General features: G+C 65.3%; 2 protein-coding genes across 4 annotated transcripts; both read left to right on the top strand.

Annotated features, from left to right (window-relative positions):
• Positions 1 to 4,339: 4,339 nt before the first annotated feature.
• SP7 (Sp7 transcription factor) lies at positions 4,340 to 12,085 on the top strand. Its single transcript, XM_030510363.2, has 2 exons — positions 4,340 to 4,412; positions 10,986 to 12,085. The coding sequence occupies exon 2, from the start codon at positions 11,072 to 11,074 to the stop codon at positions 12,083 to 12,085; it is 1,014 nt and encodes a 337-aa protein (XP_030366223.1). The 5' UTR covers positions 4,340 to 4,412; positions 10,986 to 11,071.
• Positions 12,086 to 15,184: 3,099 nt separating this feature from the next.
• AAAS (aladin WD repeat nucleoporin) lies at positions 15,185 to 22,763 on the top strand. 3 transcript variants are annotated; one of them, XM_030510352.1, is made up of 18 exons: positions 15,207 to 15,251; positions 15,545 to 15,665; positions 16,177 to 16,304; positions 17,179 to 17,234; positions 17,420 to 17,511; positions 17,844 to 17,890; positions 18,259 to 18,357; positions 18,571 to 18,726; positions 18,944 to 19,087; positions 19,217 to 19,337; positions 19,785 to 19,909; positions 20,127 to 20,187; positions 20,299 to 20,389; positions 20,732 to 20,825; positions 20,917 to 20,984; positions 21,609 to 21,690; positions 22,203 to 22,287; positions 22,515 to 22,763. In XM_030510352.1, the coding sequence occupies exons 2-18, from the start codon at positions 15,549 to 15,551 to the stop codon at positions 22,641 to 22,643; spliced, it is 1,695 nt and encodes a 564-aa protein (XP_030366212.1). In that variant the 5' UTR covers positions 15,207 to 15,251; positions 15,545 to 15,548; the 3' UTR covers positions 22,644 to 22,763. The 3 variants fall into 3 exon arrangements, with proteins under 3 accessions (XP_030366214.1, XP_030366212.1, XP_030366213.1); XM_030510354.1 differs by lacking the exon at positions 18,571 to 18,726 and having other exon boundaries at positions 15,185 to 15,251; XM_030510353.1 differs by lacking the exons at positions 15,207 to 15,251; positions 18,571 to 18,726 and having other exon boundaries at positions 15,375 to 15,665.
• The last annotated feature ends 411 nt before the right edge of the window (positions 22,764 to 23,174 follow it).

Here is a 23,174-nt window from a genome sequence, read left to right on the forward strand (position 1 = left end):
CCGCCCCCTCTGCCGCGCCGGCCAATGGGGAGCGCCCGCGGGCGGCGGAGTGACGGGCGGCGCGGCCAATCGGACGTGAGGGCGGGACGAGGAAGGAGGAGGGAGGCGGGAGGTGGGGGGGGGCCGGCGGAGGCGGGGGCCAATGGGAGCCCGCGCGGGCTCGCAGGGAGACCCCGTATGGGAGAGGCGGTGGCGGCGTGGGCAGCGGGGTGACGGGCGGGCGCGCCCGCCAATAGGAGGCGGGGAGGCGGGGCGGAGGAGTGACGGGCAGCGGGGACAGCCAATCGGCCGCGCGGTTGGCGCCGAGGGAGAAGGCGGTCCCGCGCGATGACATGCGAGCTGACCAATAGCAGCTAGGGAGGTGGCGGGAGGCTGGCCAATGAGAACGGCGGTCTGTCTCAAACTGGCCAATAGCGGCCGAGCGGAGGCGGGGCGGGCGGCCGGGCTGCGCCCTTGGAGGACGGCGCCGGGAAGGTGGCGGCGGAGGAGGCGCCATCTTGGGCTGGCTCCGCCCCGGCCGCGGTCGCCGCGTTCGGCCCGAGCGGGACCCCCCGAGCCCCGGCGGCGCCTCGCCCCCCCCCCCCCGCGACACCCCCTGCCCTGTCGCGACAGCCGCCATGGCTGTCCTGTCGCGACACGGCCCCCGCGTCCTGTCGCAGCAGCCCTGTCGCGACAGGGGTTGTCACCGCCGGGGGCTCTCCTCAGCCGTGAGCTCGAGGGGCGGGACGTGGCGGGGGGGGGGGGCGGTGGGTTTGGGGTGGTTTAGAGTAAAAAAACCCCCTTTTTGGGCACAAACCGGAGAGTTTCGGTGCCGCGGGGGGGGTGTTATCACGTTTGATATCGGCTTTATCGCGCCGCGGCGGCACTTTGATGCGTGCCCCCCCCCGACCCCCCCGCCGTGACCCCGGTGCCGCCCCCCCCCCCCTCCCCTCCCCCGGCGCCCCCTGGCGGCCGCAGCGGGTCGGTGCCGCTCTGCTGCCCCCTGGCGGAGCCGCCCGGTCCCGGCGGGAGGGTCCCGAGAGCGTCCCCGGGGACGTTCCCTGACCCCGAGTGTCCCGGTTGGGGGGAACAGGGACACGGGGACCAGTCTGCGGGGGAACAAGGGCACTGGGATGGGGAACAGGGACACTGGGACCAGTGGGGGGGGAACAGGGACACTGGGGTGGGTAATAGGGGTGCTGGGACCGGTCTGGGGGGAGGAAGAACAGGGACACTGGGCTAAGGAATGCGGGCACTGGGACCAGTCTGGGGGGAACAGGGACACTGGGATAGGGAACAGGGACACTGGGACCAGTCTGGGAGGGAACAGGGACACTGGGATGAGGAACAGGGACACTGGGATAAGGAATAGGGACACTGGGATAAGGAATGCGGGCACTGGGACCAGTCTGGGGGGGAACAGGGACACTGGGATAGGGAACAGGGACACTGGGACCAGTCTGGGAGGGAACAGGGACACTGGGATAAGGAATGCAGGCACTGGGACCAGACTGGGAGGGAGTGGGGACACCAGGATGAGGAATGGGGACACTGGGATGGGGAATAGGGACACTGGGACCAGACTGGGAGAGAACAGGGACACTGGGACCAGTCCAGGGGGTAACAGGGACACTGGGATGGGGAACAGGGACACTGGGATGAGGAACAGGGACATTGGGACCAGTCTGGCAGGGAGTAGGGACACCGGGATGAGGAATGGGGGTGCCGGGACCAGTCATGGGAGGGGGACAGAAGCGCTGGGATGGACACTGGGACCAGTCTGGAAGTGAATGGGGGCCGTGGAATGAGGAATAGGGGTGCTGGGGTCGGTCTGGAGGGGAACTGGGGTGCTGGGACCAGTGTGGAAGTGAATGGGGAGCACTGGGGTGGGGAAAGGGGGCACTGGGAGCACTGGGGGGGGGACGGGGGGGGCACAGGGGATGACCCCCCCGCAGGTCGCGGCCGCGGCTCAGGGCGACGCCGGGCGAGTCCCGGCGGCAATTTTGGGTTGGGAACCGCAGAAATGCCGCGTGGCGCGAGCCAGGGACCGGGGGGGGGACACCGGGGGGGCCCGAGGGACCACGGTCCCTGTCAGCCTGGGGGGACCCGGGGCTCGGGGGGGTGACATAGGGGGGGACACCCCGATTTCCACGGGGGGTCCTTGGCAGTCTGGGGGGACCCAGGACATCGGGGGGGGGGATCTCAGGGCCTCGGGGGGTGTCCCAAGGCTTAGGGGGGACCCCCCCCAATTGCCATGGGGGGGTCCCGGCGCACCGCGGCAGCTCGGGGGGGGTCTCTTGGCACCCTGGGGGGGTCCTTAGGCAGCCGGAACGGGGGGATGTGTCAGACCCCCCCAGCGCCACCCCCGCGGCCGCTTTGATGCGGGTTGTGCACCGCAGCGCAATGGGAGCCACATGGCGGGGGGGGCCCCGGGGCTGTCCCTGCCCCCCCCCCCCCCCGTGCCCCCCCCCCCGCGGCTATTTCGGGCTAATTGGCGGGTGGACGGAAGCGCCGCGGCCCGGCCCCGGGACAGGCTCTGCCCCGGAACGGGACCCCCCCCCCGGGACCTCCCCGGGCGCTGCTGGCGCATGTGGGTCCCCCCCCTGAGCAAACGGGTCCCCCCCGCGTCCGCGGCACCCCCCAGGTCCCACATATTCCCCTGGGATCCCCGAGGACCCCCCACATCCCCCCCCAGTCTCGTCCTGTTACCCCACACCCCTTATAGGACCCCCAAACTTTATAGGACCCCCAAACGCTATAGGTCCTCATACACCCTATAGCTCCCCCAAACCCTATAGGACTCCCAAACCCTATAGCTCCCCCAAAACCTATAGGTCCCCAGACATCCTATAACTCCCCCAAACGCTATAGATTCCCACATACCCTATAGCTCCCTCAAATCCTATAAGACCCCCAAACCCTATAGGTCCCCACGCACCCTATAGCTCCCCCAAACCCTATAGCTTTCCCAAACCCTGTGGGTCCCCACACACCCTATAGCTCCCCCAAACCCTATAGGACTCCCAAACCGTGTGGGTCCCCACACACCCTATAGCTCCCCCAAACCTTATAGGACTCCCAAACCCTATAGCTCCCGCAACCCCTATAGGTCTCCCCACACTCTATAGCTCCCCCACACCCTATAGGTCCTCATACACCCTATAGCTCCCCCAAACCATATAGGTCCCCACACACCCTATAGCTCTCCCGAACCCTATAGGACCCCCAAAATCTATAGCTCCCTCAAACCCTGTAGGTCCCCCCAAACTCCACGGGGGGGGGGGGGCGCCGCGCCAGCGGGTGCCGCTGCTCAGCCCCACTACGAGCCCTCAGAGAGTCCCCAGCGCCCGGCCCGCCCCCGGCCGGAGCCCGCGGGCGCTGGCACGCCGCGGCCGGCGCACCCACACGCCGGGGCCGCCGCTATTTCGGGGCCTCCGACCGCAAGAGAAACATCCGGGGGCCGGGAGCGGCGGGGGGGGCGAGCGACCGGGGGGGGACACAGGGACCGGGGGGGGGCACAGGGACGGGGGGGGCACAGGGACCGGGGGGGGGCACAGGGACTGGGGGGCGGCAAGGGACCAGGGGAGATACAGGGACCGGGGGGGTGACACAGGGACTGGGGGGCATAGGGCCCGGGGGGGCACGGGGACCGGGGGGGGGGACACAGGGACTAGGGGGCACAGGGACCGGGGGGGCACCCGGACCGGGGGGTACACAGTGACACTGTCATGGGGGGGCGCTGGGGAGGGGCACTATATGATGGGGGGCTCGGGGGCCCTGTGCTATGGGGTGGGTACCACCTCCCCAGTGCTCCCAGTCCCCATTCCCAGTGCTCCCAGTCGCTGTTCCCAGTGCTCCCCATTCCCAGTGCTCCCAGTCGCTGTTCCCAGTGCTCCCCATTCCCAGTGCTCCCAGCCGCTGTTCCCAGTGCTCCCCATTCCCAGTGCTCGCCATTCCCAGTGCTTGCCATTCCCAGTGCTCGCCATTCCCAGTGCTCGCCATTCCCAGTGCTCCCAGCCCACGTTCCTAGTGCTCCCCATTCCCAGTGTTCCCCATTCCCAGTGCTCCCCGTTCCCAGTGCTCCCCATTCCCGGTGCTCCCCATTCCCAGTGTTCCCCATTCCCAGTGCTCCCCGTTCCCAGTGCTCCCCGCTGCCGGTGCCGCCCGCTCCCGGTGCCGCCCCCCCGCACACATGGAAGCTATTCCCGCTGCTGTCGCTCCCTTTGAAGGCCGCGGTGCCCCCGGCCCAGCCCCGGCTCTGGCTCACCGCAGCGGGGGGGCCGCGACCACGGCGGGGGGGACACGGCAGCCTCCGTCCTGCTGAGACCCCCCAACTCGTGTCAGGGATGCTGAGACCCCCCAAAGCCGTGTCAGGGGCTGAGACCCCCCAAAGTCGTGTCATGGATGCTGAGACCTCCCCAGAGTCGTGTCAGGTCCTGAGCCGGGCTGGCAGATGGGAGTGAATGAGCAAGGGAAAGGGGGGGAGGCCGAAGGGAGGGATGGAGGGAGAGGGACGGGAGGGAGAGAGGGATAAAGGGATGGATGGGAGGAGTGGGGGAATGGAGGGAGGATGGGAGGGAAGGAGAGAGGGAGGGAGGGAGGGAGGGGTAGAGAAATGGAAGGAGGAAAGAAGGGAGGGAGAGAAGGAGGGAGGGATGGATGATGGATGGAGGAATGGATGGATAATGGATGGATGGATGGAGATGGATGGATGGATGGATCATGGATAGAGGGATGGATGGAGGGATGGAGGGAGGGAGGGAGGGATGATGGATGGAGGAATGGATGGATGATGGATGGATGGATGGAGGGATGGAGGGATGGAGGGATGGCTGGATGACGGATGGAGGAATGGATGGATGATGGATGGAGGGATGGATGGAGGGATGGAGGGATGGAGGGATGGATGGATGACGGATGGAGGAATGGATGGATGATGGATGGAGGGAGGGATGGAGGGATGGAGGGATGGATGGATGACGGATGGAGGAATGGATGGATGATGGATGGAGGGATGGATAGAGGGGTGGAGGGAAAGAGAGAGGAATGGATGGAGGAAGGGAGGGATGGAGGATGGAGGGAGGGAAAGAGGGATGGAAAGAGGGAAGGAGAGATGAAGGGAAGAAGGGAGGGACAGAGGGACAAAGGGATGAAGGGAGGGATGGACGCAGGGCTGGCGAGTGGACATCCCACAGAGGGACACAGAGCCCGAGCCGTGGGGAAGCAAACCCCCCATGTCCCCCCTCAGTGTCCCCCCCATATCCCCCCTTCCATGTCCCCTCCATGTGCCCCCCATGTCCCCCCTTCCCCAACATCTTCCAGGCCCCTGGGTAATTGTGGGGGGCCCGGTGCCACCATCATCACACCCCTCCCGCCAACCCTTGAGGGGACACGTTTGGGGTCCCCCCCACCCCAAACCCCAATTCCTCCCCCGCGGGGTGCCCCCTCCCGCTGGCGGGATGGAGCTGTCCCAGTTTGCTCCCAGTTTGCGGGCAGTGGAAGCCCAGTGAGGGTGTAGCTGGGGGGGACCGGGGCGGGGAGGGGGGGGACGGTGGTTGCGGCCGCGGCGCCGGCGGCTCCGGAGCGGAAAACCCTGAGTCAGGGCTGGGAAAGGGCCCCGCTGGCTCCGGAACGGCCTTGGATGGGAAACGGAGGAAAAGGGGAAAATAACACGGGAAAGGGGGGGGGAAGTAGAAAAGAAAAAGGTGGAGGGGGAGAAAAGGGGGGAAAAGGAGCGTGGTTGGAATAACCCCCTGTAAGTAGGGAATAACCCCCTGTAAGAAGGGAAACTGAGGCACGGGCATCCCCAGCCGCATCGCCTGCGCCACTCGTGTCCCTGTCTCCAGCTCTGCCCCCCAGCTCCATCCCACCCCATCCCTGGTCCCCCTGCATCTCCATCCCTGCTCTGTCACACCCCATCCACAGCTCCTGTCCCCAGCCCCAGGACCCAGCCCCATTCCTGGTACCCCCAGCTCCATCCCTGGCCCCCTCCAGTCCTCATCCCTGTTCCCATCCCTATCCCATCCCTGTCCCTGCTCCCATCCCTGGCCCTGCTCCCATCCCCACCCTTATCCCTTCCCCATCCCTGCTCGCATCCCTATCCCATCCCTGTTCCATCCCTATCCAATCCGTGTCCCTGCTCCCATCCCTGTCCCTGCTCCCATCCCTACCCTTATCCCTTCCCCATCCCTGCTCGCATCCCTATCCCATCCCTGTTCCATCCCTATCCAATCCGTGTCCCTGCTCCCATCCCTATTCCATCTCCATTCCTGTCCCTGGTCTCCTCTTGTCCCCATCCCTGTTCCCATACCTATCCCATCCCTGTTCCTGCTCCCATCCCTATCTCATCCCCGTCCCTGCTCCCATCCCTGGCCCCCTCCAGTCCTCATCCCTGCTCCCATCCCTATCCCATCCCCGTCCCTGCTCCCATCCCTATCCCATCCCCGTCCCTGCTCGCATTCACAACCCATCCCTGTTCCCATCCCTATCCTATCCCTGTCCCTGTTCCCATCCCTATCCAATCCGTGTCCCTGCTCCCATCCCTATCCCATCCCCATCCCTGTCCCTGGTCTCCTCTTGTCCCCATCCCTGCTCCCATCCCTCTCCCATCCCCACCTGTCTTGTCCCCATCTGTGCTCCATCCCCATCCTGTCCTCATCCCTGTTCCATCCCTATCCTGTCCCTGTCCCCCTCCCGCGTCCCCCCATCCCAGACCCTCATCCCCACCCCTGCTCCATCCCCACTGGCACCGTTTTGGGGTGGTTTTGCCCCATCTGCCCCCCGCAGACGCGGGATGACGAGTCCCAGCTCCCCCTTTGTTCCTTTGTTCCCTTTCCCCTCCGTGTCTATCTCTTCCCTGTTTTTCCTCCTTCCTTCCCTCTTTTCCAGCACTTTTCCCATTCATCCCTTTCCCCTTCCCTTTTGCTTTCCGCCTGCACAGCCCTTTCTTCCGCCTCTCCTTCCTCTGCACTCCCCCTTTCCTCCCCAGCCTCTCCTCTATTTTCCTTTTCCTCTTCCCCTTCCTCTCTTCCCCTTCCCCTTCCCTTCCCCTTCCCTCTCCACTATTCCCCCTTCCCGCCCCATCCCAGTCCCTGTCTCCCAGCTTCCACCTCCCTTCCCCAGCTTCAGTCTCCCCATCTTCCTTTCCTTTCCTTTCCTTTCCTTTCCTTTCCTTTCCTTTCCTTTCCTTTCCTTTCCTTTCCTTTCCTTTCCTTTCCTTTCCTTTCCTTTCCTTTCCTTTCCTTTCCTTTCCTTTCCTTTCCTTTCCTTTCCTTTCCCTTCCTTTCCTTTCCTTTCCCTTCCTTTTCCCCCCGATTTCCTTTCTCCTTCCCTGTTTTCCTTTCCGTTTCCCCTTTCCTTTCTCCTTTCATCTCTTTCCTTGCCTCATCTCTTCTTTCCCTCCTCATTTCCTTCCCAATTTCTTTCCAACTCCTTGTTCTTTTTTTCCAGCCTCTTTTTCCCTTTTCCTTCCCCCTTCCCCGTCCTTTCCCCTTCCCCTTCCCCTGCCCTCCCTCCCCGACCCCCCCGGCCCCCGGCCCCCCCGGCGAGGGGCGGTTCGGGGCCGGGCTCCCGGCCCCGGTCCCGGCCCCGGCCCGGCCCAGCCCCGCCGCAGCGGCACAGCGGGGCGGGCGGCAGCGGAGCTCCCTCCTCCCGACCGAGCCCCGGGACACCGGGACCCGACCCCGGCATCCCGCACCGCCGAGCCCCGGAGCGCGGTAAGGAGCCGGCACAGGATCCGCCGGGATACGGGACACCCCCGGCACAGGGATCCTCCGGGATACGGGACACCCCCGGCACAGGGATCCTCCGGGATATGGGACACCCCCGGCACAGGGGAGCCGGGATACGGGCACGGGGACCCCGGGAAGAGGGACCCGGCAGTATGGGGGAGCCCTGGGATAAGAGACCCGCTCCAGGTCAGGGAGACCCCGGCTCCGGGACACTCCAGGATGGGGACCCCATCTGGGACAGGGACCCCGGGGTAGGGGAGACCCCCGGGACAGGGAACCCCTCGGGATGGGGGGAGCCCCCAGGGCCGGGACCCTCTGGGATGGAGACCAACCTCCCCCCCCCATTCCTGGGATAGGGACCCCGGGATAAGGGACCCTTCAGGATGGGAAACCCCTCTCCAGGATGGGGGAGCCCCTAGGGATACAGGACCCTCCCAGGATGGGGGATCCCCCCCAGAACAGGGAAAGGAGAAGGAGCCCCCTGCGAGTCAAGAGGGATCCCCGGGGATAACGGGACCCCTTCGGGAATGGGGGATCCCCCCTCCATGGCCTGGATTGGTTCCAGGGGGGATATTTCCAGCCCTGGGACTCTGTGGCTGATCACACCCTGTCACCACCGCACGCGCCACCGCCACCCAGCCCTGGGGCACCCCGGGGTGCTGGCAGCGGGGCGAGTGGGGCCGTGGTGCCCCAGGACCTGGGGTTGGGGACGCATCGGTCCCCAGGACCATTGTACCCCAGAGCTGGGGTTGGGGACACATCGGTCCCCAGGGCCATTGAACCCCAGAGCTGGGGTTGGGGACACATCGGTCCCCAGGGCCATTGAACCCCAGGGCTGGGGTTGGGGACACATCGGTCCCCAGGGCTATTGTACCCCAGAGCTGCGGTTGGAGACACATCCACCCCCAGAGTCCGGCACCCGCTGGGGCGATGCTGATGGGGCCACGTCCACCCCTGGCATGGGGCCACCCTGGGACACTGGGCTGGCACCAGAGGCCACCGCAGTCCCTGGGAGCCATGGGGACCAGGAGCCAGGGCCCCGGTGTCCCCCATCCCCGTGCGGGGCCTGATCCCCCCCGCACTGCCCCTGCGTGGTCCCTGGTCCCCCACCCCACAGGACCTGGACCAGGGAGGGGACAGGGACGTGGGACCCCAAAGTGTCCCCTCGCTGGGACGGCTCCATTGTGTGAGCAGGGGGAGCCAGGGCTCGGTGATGGGGTGACCTTGGGGACAGGGCGAGGGGGGCTGATAGTGCCAGCGTGGCCTGGGGACGTGAGGGGATATTGGCCACGGGGGACACTGAGGTGGGGGGACACCCATTGGGGTCAGGGACCAGGCACTGGGGACTAGGCTGGGGTTTGGGGACCAGGGATAGGGGATGAGGAATGGGGTTTAGGGACCTGGGGTTGGGGATAGGGATGGGGTTTGGGGACAAGGGCTGGGGTTTAAGGACCTGGGGCTGGGGAGAGGGATGGGGTTTGGGGACAAAGGATGGGGGACAAGGGCTGGGGTTTGGGGACCTGGGATTGGGGAGAAGGGTCTGGGGACAGGGATGGGGTTTGGGGACCTGGGACTGGGGATGAGGGCTGGGGTTCAGGGATGAGGGATGGGGTTTAGGGACATGGGGTTGGGGATGTGGGATGGGGTTTAGGGACAAGGGCTGGGTTTTGGGGACCTGGAGTTGGGGTCTGGATACAAGAGCCTGGGAACTTGGGGGCTCAGGGACTGGAGAACAAGAACTGGCAATTGGGGACCTGAAACTGGGGACCAAGAACCAGGAATTGGGGTTCGGGAACAAGACACCAGGAACTGGGGACGGGGTGAGCCCCATTGCAGGACCCATCCCCATCCCCAGTGTGTGTGTGTGTGTGGAGGGGGGGGGACACAAGAGGGGATCCTGCTCCTGGACACAGCAGAGGCCGCTCAGAGCCACCGGTTGTCACCCCTTGGCCCCGGAGCTCGGCCGCAGCTCCCGGCGTTCCCGGGCTCCGGCACAACCGGGGCTGATTTATGGCACTTTGACACTATTTTAAGCGCGGCTCCGTTCGACGCTCGCCCTGGTTTTAATTACGGAGCTCTGGCGGCAGCGCCGCGTTCCCGGGCCACAGGCCTGGCCCTTGTTATCCTTGGAAAACCGGGAGCGCGCTGCGGCCGCGGCCGGGCCCGGCGCAAAAATAGGAGCAAAAACCACAGCAAAAAGGGAAGGGGGGGGGACGGGGGGGGGCGGGACCCCCAAAAGAAGGAAGCACCAAAAAAAAAAGCTGGAAAAGCCACAAAGTGGGTGCGGGGGGAGGGAGAAAGTGAAGGAAAACGGCAAATCAAGGGAAAAACTTGGGAATGATGGGGGGGGGGCGCAGCTCATGATGCCCGGTCTCAGCGGCGGCAGCTGAAAGCCATGAAGGGCATTAAAGCAGAGGAAGTGGCCCGGGGAGGGGGAGGCCGCAGCCTAATTCGATTAAAAGGCCATAAAAGCAGCAGGAGCCGGGATTGGGAGCAGGGGGGCAGCCGGGGGGCAGCGGGGAGGGAGGCCCCCTCCACGGCATAACCCTGCTATTAGCCCCTGGAGAAGCCACAGCGAGGACGGCTCCGAGGGGAGAGATGGGGTGTGCTCAGTGCCGGAGGGGAAACTGAGGCACAGAGGAGCAGGAGCGTGGGGGAGACAGGATGGGGGTTAATGTGGGGCTGGGTGTAGATGGGGGGTGCTGCTGCCCGGGGCTGGGTGCCCCAATATTGGGTGCACTATGCACCTGGTACCCCAATATTGGGTGCCCATTGCCCTGAGTGTCTCATGGTGCTTGTTACCCCAATATTGGGTGCCCATTGTCTTGAGTTCCCCAAGGAGCTGGGTGCCCCAGTATTGGGTGCCCCATTGCCCTGGGTGCCCCATGGGGCTTGGTACCCCGATACCGGGTGCCCCACAGTGCTGGGTGCCCCATTGCCCTGGGTGCCCATTGCTCTGGGTGCCCCACCGCACTGGTTACCCCAATATTGGGTGCCCCACCGTGCTGAGTCCCCCATTGCACCAGTTACCCCATCGCACCAGTTAACCCATTTCCCTGGGTACACCTTTGCTGTGGGTGCCCCATGGGGCTTGGTACCCCAATATTGGGTGCCCCATGGTGTTGGGTGCCCATTGCACCAGCTACCTCATTTCACTGGGTACCCCACTGCCGTGGGTGCCCCCCTCCCCAGACTGGGTGCCCTGTTGCACTGCTGGGTGCCCCATCGCACCGGGTGCCCTTCAGCCCCCTAACTCCCATCTCCCTCTCCCCACAGGCCGCCGGGCGCCATGACCGGGTGCCCCCACTGACGCCACCCCACAACCGCGCACCGCCTCGGGCTGCTCGCACCCCACCGCCGCTATGGGTGACTCCTACACCGCCGCCTTCCCCAGCGCGCCTGGGCTGCTCTCGCCCTCCGCCAGCCCCCAGGCATCGCCCGGGCCCTACGGCCCCGACTACGGCCCCTTCGGCCACCCCTTCCCGGCGCCCACGGGCGCGCAGGAGGTGCTGGGCGCCCCCGTGGTGGTGGCGGCCAAGGGGCACCCATCGGGCGACTGCCTGCCGGGGGTGTACCCCTCGCTGGAGATGCCGCATCCCTACGGCTCCTGGTACAAGGGCGGCATCGGCGGGGGGCTGCCGGGGGGCTCGGGGCCCGCAGCACCCTCCTGGTGGGACGTGCACCCTAACGGGGGCTGGCTGGGGGGGCCGGCGGGTGCCGAGGGGCTGCAGGGCTCGCTGCAGGCGCAGCCCACCCTCAGCCCCCCGCTTCCCGCTTACGGCTCCGATTTCGGGGCTCTGAACCCCCCTCCTTACAGCGGTACCCCCGCGGCACCCCCCACCCCGAAACCCAACCCGGGGGACACCCCAAAGGGCCCCCGCGGCGGGTCCTTGACGGGGCGCCCGGCTTGTGATTGCCCCAATTGCCAAGAGCTGGAGCGCTTGGGGGGGCCGGGGGGGTCCCGTCGGAAGCCGGTTCACAGCTGCCACATCCCGGGCTGCGGGAAGGTCTATGGCAAAGCCTCGCACCTCAAAGCGCACCTCCGGTGGCACACGGGGGAGCGACCCTTCGTCTGCAACTGGCTCTTCTGCGGGAAGCGCTTCACCCGCTCGGACGAGCTGGAGCGACACGTCCGGACCCACACGAGGGAGAAGAAGTTCACGTGTCTCCTCTGCAGCAAACGCTTCACCCGCTCCGACCACCTCAGCAAGCACCAGAAGACCCACGCGGAGGCCGGAGCCCCCAAACCCCCCCCCGGCCCCGGCCCCGGTCCCGGCCCCGGCCCCGAGCAGCCCCCGGCTTCTCCCCGGCAACCTCCGGCTTCTCCCGGCAAAGATACCGGTAGCCCGGAGCCCGGGAACCTGCTGGAGATTTGAGCCTCCGGCCCCATCCTCATCCTCCTCGGGGGGTATTTATTATGGGGCGCTGCCCCCTGCTCCCCCCCAACCCCTGTGACACCCCCCCCCCGGCGGCATCTCCTCGTTAGCGACTATAATTTATGTCTTAAATTATGGGGGGGGCTCCGAGCGCGCTGGGGCTCACATGGGGGGGGGCTCATCTTGACCCTCCCCCTCATTTATCCCCCCCCCAAACCCCATCTTCTCGCCCCCCAAAACCTCTCCCCCCGCACAGAGCTCAGGGACAGGGTTGGCCCGGGTCATTAAGCGCTAATGTAATGTAATGTGTTCCCCCCCCCCTTTTTAAGCTGTGCCCCTCCCCCCAAAGCAATAAAGGGATCGCTGAGGCGTGAGAGCGGCTCCGTCCCTGGGGGGCTGTGCCCCCCCCTGCGCTCCAGCTCGGGCTCCGAGGGAAACTGAGGCACGGAGGGGGGGGGGGACGGGACGGGACCCCCCTCGGGTTCAATGTGTGTCCCCGCCCCGTGCGGGTGGTGGGACAGGAGTGGGGTTGGGGACAATCTGGGTCTGTGTCCTTATCTCTGGGTCCCCATAGCCCCACGCTCGTGGCCCCACGTCCCCCCATGTCCCCAAGACCTCAGGTCCCCATGGTCCCATGTCCCTTTTTCCTGTGTCTCCCCATTCCCAGGACCCCAAAACCTCACATCCCTGTGTCCCCACGGCACCACATCCTGCTGTGCCCATGTCCCCACATCCCCCTGTGCCCGGTGCCCCCATGTCCCCAGGACCCCATAGCCCCACATCCCTGTGCCCCCACATCCCTGTGCCCCCACGTCCCTCTGCCCATGTGTCCCCACATCCCTGTGTCCCCATGACATTATATCCCAGTGTCCCCATGTCCCCACATCCCTCTGCCCCCCATGTCCCCATGTGTCTGTGACCCCCTGCTCCCCCATCCCTCTGTCCCCATGTCCCCAGGCCCAGCAGGACAGTTTTGGGGCCCCCACCATCCCTCCAGCACAAGCGTGTGCCCCGGCCTCGCACACCCACCCCAGCCAGTCACATCCGTGCACAGGAACACGCGTGTGCGCAGGAACACACGTGTGCACAGGAACACGCGTGCACGGCGCCTGCCCCCCCGCCACGTGTACTGGCCCTGGGCTGAGTCACGGTGGCCGCAGCTCTGGCCGGGCCCCGCTGTCCCGGGGGGGGTGTGGGAAGGACACGCTGCCCCCCCCCCGTGCCCGGTGGGGAAACTGAGGCACAGCAGCACCCCCGTATCAATGGGGCAGCCGGAGCCCGGGGTGCTGGAGCCATGGCCAGGATGGCTCCCGGCGGGATGGGGGATGCCGGGTGCCAGCAACCCATAGACCCCCCCACCCCCCCCTCCCCAAACCACAGATTTGCCTTTTTTGTGGTGTTTTCACCCCAAACCCACCCGCTCGCCCTGGGTGGGCCGATGCCAACGCCAACGTCCCGGAGCCAAACCCCGGCCCCGCGGCCACCGAGGGCTCGACCGCCCGGAGCCTCCCAAACCACCGCCCCCCCCCGACCCCCCCCCAAGTGCTGCTGCTCCGCTGCCCCATAGGGCTGGGTTTGGGGGTTCCAAGGGACCGGAGCCGCAGGGACACGCCAGCCCCTGCGGTGGCTCCGGTGGCGGCGCCGGCCAAATCGTTGTCTCCTGTGGGTCCCCCCCGCTCTCTCCGTAACGGGTGAGGAATGTGGGGCCCCCGCCGCAGCCCCCCCCCCGCCGCTGCCTTGATTTAATATCCTGGAGAAATTAAAATAACTCCTGCGGCCGCGAAGGAAAACACGGAGATAAAGGGAATAAAGCGGGAGGGGAGGGAAAGGGGGAGAAGTGAGAGGAGCTGGGAATGAGCCGGGGGGGGGGAAAGAGGGGAGAAGGGGAGCACCCACTGTCCTGCCTGCAGGGATGTGGCACCCATGGGACCTGGGTATGGGGGGACACAGGGACACCCAGGGGACCCAGGCACAGCGTGGTGATGGATGCAGGAGCACAGGGGACCTGGGCACCCGTGGGTGTGGGATGGGGGGGGCATGGAGACCTATGGGACCCAGGCACCCATGGGACAGGGGTATGGGGTGGGTGGCACACGGAGACCCACAGGATCCAGACACCCATGGGACCCAGATATAGGAAGGGAGGGACATGGAGACCTATGGGACCTGGGCACCCATGGGACCTGGGTATGGGACACACACACACAGACACCCAGAGGACCTGGGCACCCATGGGACCCAGGTATAATATGGGGGATGTGGGCACCCCCTGGACCCGGGCACCCATGGGACCTGGGTATGGGGTGGGACATGGAGACCTATGGACCCGGGCACCCATGGGACCTGGGTATGGGGTGGGAGACAGAGACCCATGGGACCCAAGTATGGGGTGGGAGGGACATGGAGACCCACCGAACCTGGGCACCCACGGGATGTGGGTACGTGGGGCCCCAGACACCCACGGAAGTGTGTGTTGAGAGTGTGTGTTGGGGGGTGTGTGTGTGTGTATGCATGTGTGTATGTTGGTGTATGTTGGTGTGTGTGTTGGTATATGTTGGTGCATGTATGTGTGTATGTGTGTGTGTGTACGTTGGTGTATGCCTGTGTGTATGTTGGTGTATGTCAGTCTATGCTGGTGTACGTTGGTGTATGCTGGTGTATGCATGTGTGTATGTCGGTGTATGTTGGTGTATGTTGACGCATGTTGGTGCATGTATGGGTGTATGTCGGTGTATGTCAGTGTATGTTGGTGTATGTCGGTGTATGCTGGTGTATGTATGTGTATGTATGGGTGTATGTGGGTGTATGTCGGTGTATGTTGGTGTATGTATGTGTATGTATGGGTGTATGTGGGTGTATGTCGGTGTATGTATGTGTGTATGGTAGTGTATGTTGGTGTGTGTATGTCAGTGTGTATGTCGGTGTATGTTGGTGTATGTTGGTGCATGTGTGGGTGTATGTCGGTGTATGTTGGTGTATGTTGGTGCATGTATGGGTGTATGTTGGTGTATGTTGGGGATTGAAGCCCCCCCCGCTCTGCACCAACCCGCGGCCGCGGCCCCTTTAAATCCGTCGCGCGCAGCCCCGCACAACGGCCGCCAGGGGGCGCGCGGAGGGGGGCGGACGCGCGCGCGCGCGGAAGCCTTCGGCGGGAGGCGGCGGGAGGGTGAGTGCGGGGGGGAGGGGGGGGAGCGGGACGGCTCGGGTTGGGTGTGGGGGGGGGGAGCTGTGAATGGGGCGGGAGGGGGGCACTGGGTGTGCGGGGGGGGGGTGGTAGGCCCGGGGGGGGGGCGCTGGGTGTGTGTGTGTGTGTGGGGAGGCCCGGGGGGGGGCGCGGGGTGCGGGGGGGCTGTGGGGGGCTCGGTGCGGGGTGGGGGGCTGGGGGGGCTCGGTGGGGGGGGCTGTGGGGGGCGCGGCGCGGGGCAGCGGCGCGGGCCGGGCCTCACGGGGGTCCCGCAGCGGGATGTGCTCCCTCGCGCTGTTCCCGCCGCCGCCGCCCCCCGGGGACGTCACCTTGTGCGAGAGCAACAACGCGCTGGTGAGCGCGCGGGAGCGGCTCCCGCTGCCCCTGCACAGCCAGGTGAGACCCGGCACGGGGCGCTGACCCCCCCCCGGTACAGGGTGACACTGACCCCCCAGGTATGGGGACACTAACCCCCCCCCCCAGCGTGGGGGCACTGACCCCCGGTATGGGCCACTGACACCCCCGGTATGGGGACGCTGACCACCCCCGGTCTAGGGTGACACTGACCCCCCAGGTATGGGGGCACTGATTCCCCCCCCCAGTATGGGGACACTGACCCCACCCCGGTACGGGGGGCATTGCCTCCCCCCCCATGGGGACACTGACCCTGCCCCCCGCATAGGATGACACTGACCCCCCCCCCGGTATGGGAGTGACACCACACTGACCCCCCCGGCCCCACTGCTGGGGTCTCCTCACCCCCCTCACAGGTTACTCTCACCCCAGGGTGTTCTTTCGTCCCTTCACCCCATCTTTGTGTCCCCCCCATCGGTGTTTCCTTTGCTGAGATGGGGGGGTCCTGCCCCGGGCCCTCCGCCCCATCTCATCCCCATGTCCGTGCCGGCAGCTCTCGGACCTGCCCATCCTCAGCCTGCCCCGGGACACGCTCAAGGCTCACACGCGGCCGGAGCTCAGCACCCGCCCGGCCTTCATCCACCACCGGGAGACCCTGTGGAAGAGGTGCCTCAGTGCCTGGTGAGTGCAGCCCCCCCGGGCCCCCCCTGCATCCCACATCCAGCTCTGGGGCAACAGCACAGGAGGGACATGGAGCTGCTGGAGCGAGGCCAGAGGAGGCCCCGGAGCTGCTGCGAGGGCTGGAGCAGCTCTGCTCTGGAGCCAGGCTGAGAGAGCTGGGCTGGGGCAGCCTGGAGAAGAGAAGGCTCCTGAAGGGGAGACCTTAGAGCAGCTCCAGTGCCTAAAGGGGCTCCAGGAAACCTGGAGAGGGGCTTTGGACAAGGGATGGAGGGACAGGCCAAGGGGAATGGCTTTAAGCTGCCAGAGGGGAGATTGAGATGAGCTCTGAGGCAGAAGCTCTTCCCTGTGAGGGTGCTGAGGCGCTGGCACAGGGTGCCCAGAGAAGCTGTGGCTGCCCCATCCCTGGCAGTGTTCAAGGCCAGGTTGGACACAGGGGCTTGGAGCAACCTGCTCTAGTGGAAGGTGTCCCTGCCCGGGGCAGGGGCTGGGGCTGGAGGAGCTTTAAGGTGCCTTCAACCCAAACCATTCCTGCTCAAGCTCCTTCCCTGTACCCATCCCTCTTTCACCCAGGAGCACGGCAGAGCCCTCGCTGCCCCTTCAGCTCTCCCCCACCAGCAGTAAAGGGCACAACCTGCTCTCGGGTTTCCATGGTGCTCTGCAACACCCCGGCCTGAGCTTCCTGGGGGAGTTTGGGGGGTCATAATACAGCCAAGAGCTGAGCACAGCTGGGGGCAGGCCCAGCAGTGACCAGTGGGTGCCCCCAGCTGAGGGCAGAGCTGGTTTGGAGCCCCCCGGGTGGGTTTTTGGGGGGGTTCTAGGGGCTGGGGAGGGAGGTGGACCAGGCTTCATGTCCCAACAAGGGCTCTTGCTGCAGGCGGGACGTGGGGCTCTGCGGGGTGCTGAAGGAGATCAGCAGTGCCGAGGAGGAGGGTGAGTCCCAGCAGCTCACAGAGGACCTGGAGCTCTCCCCTGTCTCTCTGGAGCTCCCTGTGATCCTTTGGTTCCCTTCATCCCCTTTTCCCTCGTGCCCATCCCTGGTGCACGGGCTTCCTGCACCCCTCCAGCCTCTCGTTGCAGACCCCACGCTGGTTCTGATGCTCCTCTTCTCTCCGCAGGGCTGCAATGGGTGAAGACGGGCTCCAGCTACGTGCTGGCCGTGTGCCACTGGCTCTCCTCGCTGCACGGCTCCTTGTTCCCACACCTCTCCGTGAGTCTTTCCAGGGCTTAATCCCCTTGCCTGGGGATGAGGGATGAGGGATGGACGACCCCGCGCCAGGGGAGCTGGTCTGGGTGGCGGGTGGGTGCTGCCGAGCTGCAGACAGCAACATGCTCTTCCCGGTGGTGCCCAGCGGCAGGTTTCCCTCTCCAAAGGGAGGAGAATGGGCATTGGAAAGGCATTGGGGCAGCAAAGTGCTCCAAGGGGGATGGAAATGGAGGTGGGGGAAGAGGGAAGGGGGGGTTTGGGTGCTGGGGGGGGCCTCACTGCTCACAGGGGCAAGTCCTGCTCTCCCGGCTCAGCGTTCGCTCCTGTCCCTGCAGCTGACCAGCGAGGACATGATCGCTGCCTTCTCCCAGGCCGTGGACTGGTGAGTGCTGGGGGCGAGGCCGGGACCACCCCGGTTTGATGTGCTCAACCTCCCCGTTGCGCAGCCCCATTGCCTCAGTCTGTGTGCGACGGGGAGAGGCGCAGCGTTAACCCAGAGCAGGGCTTGGGACATCCCGATCCCGATCCCAATCCCGGGGTGTGTGTGTGTTACCCAGAGCCCTGTGAATAACCACCGAGCACATAAACCAGCCCCGATCAGCAGCAAAAAGGAGGTTTTATTTCACTGGAGGCCCCGGGAACTGCCTCTGTCACCGTGGGGGGCTGCTGGTGGTGATACCCCGTTGCCAGGAGCCCACCACCGCTGCGTTGAGCCTGGCTCCCCTCACCCTGCCCCATCCCTCCCTCCAGGGCCGGCTGCACCATCCGGGCCTTCGCCTGGCACCCCCACACCAGCAAGTTCGCTGTGGCTCTGCTGGACGACTCCATCCGGGTCTACAACTCCAGCAGGTGAGGGCCGGGTGCTCCTCAGGGGTGCCCCTGCTCCCCGGCTCCTCCTCTCCCATCCATCTCCAGTGTGTCCTGAGGCCCCCCCGTGTTCCTCTCACCAGTCCCTGCAGAGGGAATGGGACCGATGTCTCCCACAGCTCTGGCCTGATGGAAGCTTTGGCTTTCCTTCCCCCGGCGGCTCCCTGGGCGCTGTCGAGCCTCCTCTCTCCCCAGGTCTCGCTGCTCGCCCCGGGCATGCCGAGCCCTCCTCAGGAGAAGACTCTGCCGCCTGGTCCTGCGGCCCTGCCCGTGGGGTTTCAAGCCAGCGAGTGGCATGTCCCGGCGCGGGGCCGGGCTGCGGGCGGCGCACGGGCAGCTCCATCCCTCGAGGTGTGCTCTGGCTCATTGCACACGCCGGGGTCACCGGGCTGGGACCTCCCTGTCCCCCCCCCACCCCAAAAAGGGAAGCAGGTCACGGTGGGGCACATCCCCCCCATTCCCACTGGATGCTTTTAGGGCCCCCGCTGCGGTCAGAGCTGGAGAGAGGACACTGGGAGGCACGTCGGGCTGCGGGAGGGCTCATGTTTGCTCTTGTCGCCTCTGGCAGCGCCACCATCCCCTCGCTGAAGCATCGCCTGCAGAGGAACGTGGCTGCCATGGCCTGGAAGCCGCTCTGCGCCTCCATCCTCGCCGTCGCCTGCCAGAGCTGTGTCCTGGTGTGGCACCTGGATCCCACCTCCCTCTCCACAAGGTGACGATGTCCCCTCCGTGTCCCCAGGGGCTGTGAGGAGCCCGGCTGGGTCAGCGCCAGCGGACACGACCTCGGTGGTGGCGGCTGAGCCCTTCCCCTCAGCAGCCGCGGCGGTTCCCTCCCCTCCAGGCCCTCATCCGGCTGCGCTCAGGTGCTGTCCTACCCCGGGCACAGCCCCGTCACCAGCCTGGCCTGGGCGCCCAGCGGGGAGCTCCTGCTCTCGGCGTCGCCGGTCGACACGGCCATGCTGGTGAGTGCGGGGCTGTGCTGCCCACGGAGCTGCTTTGGGATACCGGGACGGGGTCACCGGGGTGCAGGAAGGGATCCAGAGGGACTTGGGCGGGCTGGAGAGGTGGGACCGTGTGAACCTCATGGAGCTCAACAAGGCCAAGGGCAAGGTGCTGCCCCTGTGCTGGGGCAATCCCAGCACAGACACAGGCTGGGAGAGCAGCTCCAGCGCCTAAAGGGGCTCCAGGAAACCTGGAGAGGGGCTTTGGACAAGGGATGGAGGGACAGGCCAAGGGGAATGGCTTTAACCTGCCAGAGGGGAGATTGAGATGAGCTCTGAGGCAGAAGCTCTTCCCTGTGAGGGTGCTGAGGCGCTGGCACAGGGTGCCCAGAGAAGCTGTGGCTGCCCCATCCCTGGCAGTGCTCAAGGCCAGGTTGTCATCACCCTCCTCCTCGTTGTCTCCTCCAGGTTTGGGACGTGTCCACTGAAAACTGTGTCCAGCTGCAGTGGTTTGGGGGGGGAGGTGTCACCTATTTGGCCTGGTCACCCGATGGCAGCAAGGTCCTGGCAGCCACCCCCTCGGCGGTATTCAGGTGAGCTCCTGCCCTGGACATGCTGTAGATCAGCCCTTGGTGTCGCTTCCATCTGCTCCAGAGCCGAGCTTTGTGTCCTCACTGCTCCCATTCCCACTGCCACCGGTGTGGCGATGGGGGGGACGTGGATGTGGGATCGGGTCCGGCCTCCTGGAGCAGCGGGATTGGGGCAGCTCTCAGGGATTCTCCCACTTACATCAGTTCTTCTCTCCTGCAGAGTGTGGGAGGCGCAGATGTGGACGTGCGAGCGGTGGCCCACCATCACCGGGCGCTGCCAGGTACGACGGCACGTTTCCACCCCTCACACATGGTGGTTTAGACTCAACCTGCCCCATATCCAGCCCCCCAGCCCCGTGCAGTGGGTGCTAACGTGGCTCTGTGCCCCACAGACGGGGTGCTGGAGCCCTGACGGCAGCCGCCTGCTCTTCACCGTGCTGGGGGAGTCCGTCATCTACTCCCTGTCCTTCTCGGAGTACCGGGGTGAGGCCTTGGGGGGGTTGGATTAACCCCCCCCCACATTGCTTCTTGCTCATAGAGTCACAAATGGGGTCCAGGGAAACTTTTGGAGTGGCTTTTCTCCATGGAGGTGCCTGGTCCTGATGGTTGTGGAGGGAAAACCTCGCTTTGCCTTCCATCCCAGCACATCCCAGCCCCAGGCAGCGGCTCTGGGGCAGCAGCCCCTTGTTCTGCTCTGGGGATCAGACAGAAATGATGCATTACTTCAAGTGATTCACAGAGTGGGATGGTCCACGTAGTAGTAAAGCATGAGCAGGAGGGATGAGGAGAGCAGGAGGCATGAGCTGAGCAGGCTTTGTGTTCCAGGGGAGATGCAGGGCCAAGTGGGAGGCTCAAAAACAGCTTCGATCGTGGCAGATCTGTCCGAGACCACCTTCGAGACGCTCTATGGGGAGGAGAGGTGGGTCTGGCCGTGCCAATGCTCTCGGGGGGCAGAGGGGGGTCTGTGCCCCCCGGCGCTGGGCTCTCACTGCTGCTGCTGCTGGTTTCAGGGTCGGAGGAGAGGTTCACTCCATGGTGTGGGACCCCACGGGCGAGAGGCTCGCGGCCATCATCAGAGGTGAGGGGCTGCTGCCCTTCCCGCGGGCAGAGCGGGATCCCATCCCGCAGGGATGCATCCCGGTTCCCTCCCCACTTCCAGGCGCATCAATCACCTTTCCCAACCCCGTGCAAGGTCTCCCTCTTCCCGCTGCTGCCCATGTTACTCCTGGAGCCCAACTGGGCCCCTTGGCTCCAGCTTTTAGGAGCAGCCCCAGGGACAATCGAGCCATTCAGGTTCTCCTGGATGGGCCTTGCTCCGAGACAAAGCAGAGCTTTGAGGGAGCACCGGGACATGGGAGACACCCAAAGCTGGGTCCAAACTCAGTTTACAGCTGGGGGGGACACCCCCATAGCTGGCACCTTCTGCCCTCTGCACATCCAGGCAGGTCCTGCGAGGATCTCGGTGCAGAAACTGGGATGGGATGGAAAATAACCTCTGCACTGGAGGGATGGGACCCCTGTGTTGCACCCCACAGGCTGGGGGGGTCTCCAGAGGAGTCACCCAAACCCTTCCTGGCCAAAGCTCCCCAGCCCAGATCTTGGAGCCGGGTTTAAATCATTGAAGGGCCTTTGAAAGCCCCATCCTGGGCTTCTTCAAGACATGATCCCTGGAACCATCCCTGCTCCTTCCTCCCTCCCGCAGGCAGTCCCGATGCTCCCGGGAGCCAGACGGTCGTTGCCCTGTTCCGCACCCGCAACAGCCCCGTGTTCGAGCTCCTGCCCTGGTGCGTGGCTGCAGGTTTGGGGCTGGTTCTGTTCCCTGGGAGGGTGCTGAGGCGCTGGCACAGGGTGCCCAGAGAAGCTGTGGCTGCCCCATCCCTGGCAGCGTTCAAGGCCAGGTTGGACACAGGGGCTTGGAGCAACCTGCTCTAGTGGAAGGTGTCCCTGCCCGTGGCAGAGGTTGGAGCTGGAGGAGCTTTAAGGTCCCTCCCAACCCAACCCATTCCATGATTCCATGGTTTTGGGTTGGTTGAGCACCAGGAATCCCGCAGGGTTGTTGGGGAAGAGCGGACCCACCTCAGGATGGCAGCAGCTCTCTGCTCCCTCCATGTTCCTCCTTCATCCCACAATCAGTTGCGTTTTGACCATCTCATCCATCATCCACCTCAAGCCCCGTTGCTTCAGGTCCCCTGGCAGGGCCCGACCCTCTCCACGTGCCCATAACCCACCCGAAACACCCGTGCTGAGCACTGCCCCATGGCCGTGCTCCGACCGCGGCTCCTCCTCTCCCCCGCAGCGGGTTCCTGCGGGGCGAGCGCGATGCCCGGCCCCAGCTCATCGCCTTCCACCCCTGCTTCAAGAAGGGAGCCCTCCTGACCGTGGTAAGTGAGTCCTGGGGCCCACAGCCCTTCCTGGGGTCCCACAGCCCTTCCCGGGGCTCCCCATTGCTGCTCCCGAGGGACATCAATCCAATGGGTGAGGAGGGGTGTGGAAAACGACCCAGAAAGCAGAGAGCAGAGGGTGGGGAAGGTCCTTGCTGGGATCACGGGGAGGAATGTCATCCCCTGGCGTGTTCTCTACTCATCCTTGTGGCTTCTTCCTCCCGCAGTGCTGGTCCACGGGGACGATCAGCCACATCCCCTTGTTCTTCGTCAGTGCCCACGGCCCCTGCGCCAGCCCCAGCCCTGTCCTGGCCAGCACCAGCGTGCGGGAGCAGCCCCTCTTCTCGGAGCTGTGATGGGATCCGCATCCTCCTCCTCCTCCTCCAGGGACACAGCGTGGCCTCAGGTGCCTTCGATACCTCCTCAAGGTCTCAAAGCTGGCAGGGCTGTGATTAAAGCTGGCTCTTCCTTTCCAAGCTGTGCTCTTCCTCCCCATGGGACAAGGGGTGATGGGTTCAAACTGAAACAGGGGAGATTCAGCTTGGGGATAAGGCAGAAGCTCTTCCCTGTGAGGGTGCTGAGGCGCTGGCACAGGGTGCCCAGAGAAGCTGTGGCTGCCCCATCCCTGGCAGTGTTCAAGGCCAGGCTGGACACAGGGGCTTGGAGCAACCTGCTCTAGTGGAAGGTGTCCCTGCCCGGGGCAGGGCTTGGAGCTGGGTAAAGCAAAAACCCCAAAATTCAGCCCGTTTGGGGCAGCAGCTGGACCCGACCAGCACCGAAGAGTTTGTGGGGAGCAGATGGGGCAGGGATTTGGGGGGGAGGCAGCGTGGTTAAATCCTGGGATTACACATGGTTAATCCCTGGGATTACGCTGCAATCGCTCTACT

This window comes from Strigops habroptila, chromosome 23 (genome assembly GCF_004027225.2).
Source record: "Strigops habroptila isolate Jane chromosome 23, bStrHab1.2.pri, whole genome shotgun sequence".
In the NCBI taxonomy this organism is placed as follows: domain Eukaryota; kingdom Metazoa; phylum Chordata; class Aves; order Psittaciformes; family Psittacidae; genus Strigops; species Strigops habroptila.